This window comes from Diutina rugosa (genome assembly GCF_008704595.1).
Source record: "Diutina rugosa strain CBS 613 chromosome Unknown scaffold16_size293850, whole genome shotgun sequence".
NCBI lineage: Eukaryota > Fungi > Ascomycota > Pichiomycetes > Serinales > Debaryomycetaceae > Diutina > Diutina rugosa.
Window position 1 is genome coordinate 125473 of NW_022995069.1, and position 6000 is coordinate 131472.

General features: G+C 48.9%; 1 protein-coding gene across 1 annotated transcript; it reads right to left on the minus strand. All coding sequences in view use genetic code 12, as the record gives it.

Annotated features, from left to right (window-relative positions):
• Positions 1–1617: 1617 nt before the first annotated feature.
• On the minus strand, positions 1618–3036 carry DIURU_000435 (uncharacterized protein; the record flags this gene model as incomplete). Its single annotated transcript, XM_034157213.1, has 1 exon — positions 1618–3036. One exon carries the CDS (start codon positions 3034–3036, stop codon positions 1618–1620), a length of 1419 nt encoding a protein of 472 aa, XP_034014754.1.
• Between the last annotated feature and the right edge of the window lie 2964 nt (positions 3037–6000).

Sequence of the window (6000 nt, forward strand, 5' to 3'; positions counted from 1 at the left end):
AGGATTGTCCTTGCTAATTAGTGCTCTTGGCAATGGCTTCAAGCTAGAATGAAACCACTAATACAAGTCGAGTTACCTTTGCTGCTGAAAGGGTAAGAATTCAACACAGCACATAATTGGGATACTTTGGATATGGGGTCGAGAATCCGCAACACAATGGGCGAAATCTGCGTCGATGGTACAACATATAGCATCTCTCTTCGTAGAATTGAGCATCACTTGATTCCCGTAGACTTGTCTATCGGATATCAGCGGCGTATCAAAATGGTCATAGATCATATGGTGGTACACAATTGCCATGCTAGCGTATGGCGTAATCATACTTCTGTGTTACCATTCCTCCTTGAAAAGCTATTAAGGATGCTTCCACTACCTAAACCGCCAGTAGACCGACTTGAAGATAGGTAACTTAGTGATAAAATTTATGCGCAGATGTTTGCTGGAACTGCCGGTTTCGATGTGGACTCCAGTTGAAGCATCTGCATTGAATAGCAACTCCAGACGACTCTCCAGTACTGTTAGAAGCTCCAGTAATACTCTGTAAACGCGCCCCAGGCGCTTAACCAAAACACGGAATTGTAAATGTTCCGTCCTTTGTTAAGGGACTCGAGGCATTTGAGTTTGAGGGCAATGGTGAGTAAATGAGCTGGCCGTTACCAGCGTAAGTAAGCTTTACCTGCAAGCCAAAGCACTGCTCTAGACAGGGGTCGAAATAATACGCAGTGCCTAATTCTTTTCGCTAGTAGAGCATGCAGCACTGCAACTGACACCGTTGTCGTATCGTCAAGGTTGTTACGTATTCAGTTCCTTGTGGTGGCGATTAATCTTTTTGTGGCATGCTGACGCCTGCTGTTGGGTTCCGATTAGCGTCTGTGACACTTTGGACGACGATCTCGCTTTTGTGACACTTAGGAAAAGACGTCGCCTCTGTTTCAACGCAAAAGCACTTGGATAATGCCTTCAATCATCGTAGTGGTGTATAAAACTGGTATGAGCCACTCGTGTGCATAGAATGTCCTAGTGTTGGCTTTCGTTTCAGTGGCACCAACACTTGCCGGAAATTTGGGGTGCCCGGCTTCATCGGTGGAGACCTGGAAGTATCATTTAGCTCGACTTTCTGTTTCAGAAACCGTCATGGGGCAGAACCCTGGGAACATTGCCTCGGGTAATGCAGTTGTTCTGGATCCCATCCATCACGTTCTGAAACTTGAGAGGCACAAGCGACTCGCCTGGATCACCCCAGGTATTCAACAGACTCTTGAGCCTGATTTCAGCATTGGTACGGTGGCTAAAAGGGCGTTTTCGGGGCAGGGGGGTTGCGCCACGAAGCCATGAAGGCGTGTGAGGTTTGCAGTTACCGTGAGCAAACCTCCCAAACGGGGTTCCCAACCACCAGGAACCCAACCCCTGACTTTGCCGTTGGTATGGCAACTACAGTTGGAACAGCCGCAGTCGGAGCCGCAGTCGGCTGTCTGGTGAATTTATGCTTAACTTGATAGTCGTGGTGATGGCATTGCACCGAATGGTCTGAAGCTACCACCTTAAGATTGTCTACGGGTTACTTTAAAATTCACAATTATTTTCACACATTACTAAAAATTAAAAAAAACGATAGTGCTAATAACCACTTCTTTTTTTGACTACAAGTGCAGTACGGACAAACCGCTTCCGTTTAATAAAGCACAATTCCTCATTAGTGGGAAGTTCTCTCTTAACTCTCACAACAGGGGAGGAAGAGTCAGGTTTACGTCTACGCGCAGTAGTCGGTCTGGGGATGCTGATTCTGCCCCCCTCTGTGATGGCGTCAGCAAGCGCATAAGCGCCCTTCATCACAACCTTCTCCGGGAAATCCGTCGGCGGCATCTTTTTGCGGATAGCATTGAGGGAATCCCCAACCATATCCACTAACTTGCGGTCGTGAGCCAAACCCCCCAAGAGCACGAGGGCGTCAGTGTCCAGCTTCAAGAACTTACGGGCCGGAACCGTGTCTTTGAACAACTTGTTCACTTGATTGACGATCACTTTGCGGAACTTTTTGTAGTATTCTCTCAGAATAGTTTGGGAAAAGACTTTGTCCTCAAAATTCACCTCGATCGTGGCGGTCTTGCCTTCCACCAACAATGGAAGCGCCCCGTTGACGCCATTAAAAATCAACCGGCGAAGCTGGTGCTTCCGGCGGACCATGTTGGAATCCGGGAAAGACTTGTCCACCAAATACTCCTTGCGTTTCTTGTCATCCATCACAGATTTCGCATCAGGAGCGATGTAATTCGGCTTGTCGTACTCAAGGATGTTGACCCCGTACAACTCGTTCAATTCGGGGGCGTGGCGCTTCACAAAATCCTTGTGGATCAAATTGGCACAGGCGTTATCTTCGTGGAAGCAGTCCGCAATGATGAGCTCGCCTTCGTTCTTCAGCACAATGGACGCAGTCAACGTTTGACCGAGGTGGACCACAGCTGTGTTCTTCACAGCGTCGTCCTCATCCAACCCGTGGTAGGTGACGGCAAGCACCAGTTCTTCCATCACCTTCGTGTTAAAGCCAGCCAGCATACCACTGCAGTGTACATGGTTCTTCTGTAATTCCGTCGCATAGTCAGGTACAGAAATCACAGCATCAGTGATAGGCGTTTTCTTGCCCAGGGGACCCTGCGACTCTTTCTTCATCTCACGCAAGATCAGGCCAATAAATCCGCCAGGGTAATAGGAGATCACTTTCCCGTTACAAGGTAAATCAACTCTCAAGCGTTCATCTTTGCCAACCACAAGCTTATACGGAAGCTTGTGCTTGTTGTTCATCAATTCATTTTCCGACGCGGTGAATTCCAATTGCTTGGGATTGACAACAAAGTGGTCGGGGATGATTGCGGCTTGCTGTAAAGCTTCCTTGCCAACAATGAGATTCTTCCCGTCAGAACCAGCGACAGCAGGCATGGAGATTTCCTTGGCTTGGCCGTCGTCCGAGTATGTCATCCGGAATTCTGAGGACCCGAGGTCGACTCCAGTCGCAATGATTGAATTGGTAGGGTTGGTCATGAGTAGTGTTATGAGAAAGGCTAATAGTGGAAGCTATTCGGGCTTTATAGTGGGTCGTGTAGCCACCTCACATAGGGGTGACTTTACAACGTATTCTGGGAGGTGGGTCTGGTTGGCCCACGCCATTGTTTCCGCCAGTGGTGGGGGGCTAATACGACGAGTAGACGCCGTCACACGCCTCCTCTTGCTCGTCAACTCGCGGAGAGGCGGAGCCAATGGTCGCACGGGGCGACCATTGTTGCAAAATCTCCTTCACGTTCCCGCCCAGCTGTTCGTCTACAGCACCTGCTAAACTTGCTTGCACCTTGGTTCGCGGCAACACTGACGCTTGCCCTGCTGCGGAGATGTCTTTAGCGTTTCCTGCCAGATTAGGATCGATGGATAGTCGATGGTATGCATGAGCCGATAGCCCAGCGCACGTCGCCTTTTTCGAGGGCTGCATAGCCCCTGAGTGCTCGCGGCCTGTGGGCGTCATGCCAAGCAAATGTGCTGGCCATCGACTGGAGACCGCCTTTGCAAGCGGAGGGGTTGTGCACCGCTCATGGGGACATGCCATCGGCTCGTAATTTATGACAGGCCCCCAAGAAATTTACGATGAGGGTACAGGCGATACCCACTAGACCATTGCGATTGACGTGGCCTTCCCCGTCGAAACAAACTCATGGTAGTTAATGGAACTTGCACCACCTCCCGTGTCAATGACGAAGTAAGTGCCTCTGGTCGTGGCCTGGTGCAAGCAATGGCGTTGGCGCTCTTGACGCTGACACAATGGCTCCGGCAGGCAGCGCAGCGAGGCTTTCCTTCGTTGGTGAGCGCTATGCCAGCGACAAAGCGGAATGTGGTCGTCAAGACGAGCTGCGAGATGGAGCGTCGTCGCCATACCGACAAGTTGAGATGACCACGAGGTCTAGGAAGTCAGCACAGGTAGCGTGTGGTGACCGTACATCTTGCGGAGTCCTTTGGGGTTACCTGAGATTAACGCCGCTAGCGCAAGATGTATGCGAGTACTCTTTGCCAGGTCCCGATATGCACCGAAAATTAGGCGGAAAAAGAAATTCACACCACCTTTTTTTTTTTTTCAGGGAAAAAAAATTATTTCTTAGTCCCACTCTGAGCCCCCCTAACAACGGCGCTGGCCAGCCCGCGCATGCCCCGACAACGCCATTGTAATGTTGGCTAGACGATACTATCGTCCCCGGGGCGGCGAGCAACATGCACGACGACGCCAACATTCCCGACGCCCACAGCGGTGGGGTTGTTGGGCCGGTGGGTAGAGTGACGAGGGATAATGGCGGGGGGTCATCAGAAGGTTGGACTAGGGTGGTGAGCAAGAGCGGTTTTAATGCTAGGTTTGAGTGATACGTAGTCGTAGAGTGTTGTGGTGGAGCCACTCAGTCTTCAACAAATACAGGTTTTGGACCATGGGACCTGCTGGTAGAGATGTTGGTTGGTGTAGTTTTTCAGCGATGTGGTGACCCGCCGCTCACCTGATGCCACACGGTAGCGCGATTGTGTCTTCCATACTAGCGACCAAAGCGGCGAGGTCAGTGGTGTTGCCAGTGAACGAAGTTGTACTACAAATGTGTTTGCGTCAGTCTGGACTGGGTGCCAGTCCATATGTGGATGTACATTAGCTATATTAAAGGAGAAGAGTGTTGAGCTCATGACGAGGTATATTTCGCGGGCAGACCCACCGGAAACAAGGCTGACTCGGTTTGAAACCCCGAAGGGCAACAACCTCGTCCGCCGTCGTTGGGTGGATGCGTCGATAAACCAAAGAACGTTCCAAGTTAGCAGGTTAATCTCTCTTGAATGCGCGTACACACTCAGCTGTAACACCCAAAAAGAGCGGAAAGAACTTAGAGCCTGAATTCTTCTTCCCTTCATTGGTTATGATCACACTGATTCCAAGAGGCAATAGCACAACTGTCCTCAGTGATCGCCTTCCTCATCACGAGTGTCAACACGCCCCACACATGTCCCAGGGTAGGGCAAGGGGGGGCAAGGATTTCCGTGAGTGGTGGGAATTGGAAATAAAAACCCAGTGCAACTCAGGAGTTTTATGATCGAGCCTGCAGATGACCACGCCTATGTGAGAGAGAGGAATTACACTGCTCTGAGGTGGGGTCAGTTCCACTCATCGCGATACTTGTGAAGAGCATACTTCAATTGGAAGAGAACGACATACACCTTAATTCTCCATCAAGCACGATCTTGATCAAGCACTGTGGTGTTTCAAGCAAACAAGTTCAGCTTACAATATGGGCCTATTGCGCGAAGGACGTCTTCGAGTGAGGAAACTTCAATAACGTCGTACATGATAGTACATGAGTCTAGGCCTGTCTCAACCTTCTCTCGACCTCTTTCTCGTTAAGATTAGGGGTTTGAGGAGGTCACCCTCATGAAAGCCCTGCTTTTGCAACCTTGGCCTACCGTAGTATATATAGATTCTCGGGGTGCAGCAAAAAAAAAAAAAAAAATAAAACTACAGTTTTCTAGATTTATGGTGCTAGTTTTAGGGTCTCGCTACCTAAGGTCACCCGTTCTACAGGCCCCTACCAAAACTTTCTTTTACTCTTTCCACGAATCATGCAGGACTGCATTTATATTCATGCATACATACTGCACTACAAAAATAAAGTTTCGAATCAAATCAAAAACCAATCCACGTTATTGGCATTGTTCATAATTTGTTCCATGATTACGGGGGTTTGTTTTGAGTAAAACATTTGATAAGCGCGATTGTTTCGAAATTTTAAAGTTGAAACTTCAACACTCAAAGTAATTCCAGAAATGAAAATAAAAAAAAAAATTCAACCCAAATTTCAACTTCACATTTTGCTGGACCTATTTGTCGCACGTTGATTTTTGCGTCACAAGATGTGAGTAAGCATCTGAGGCGAAGCCTTTCATAGATGCACCTTCGTCTGCATTTGTGGTAAATGCAGAGCAATGTGTTAAAGC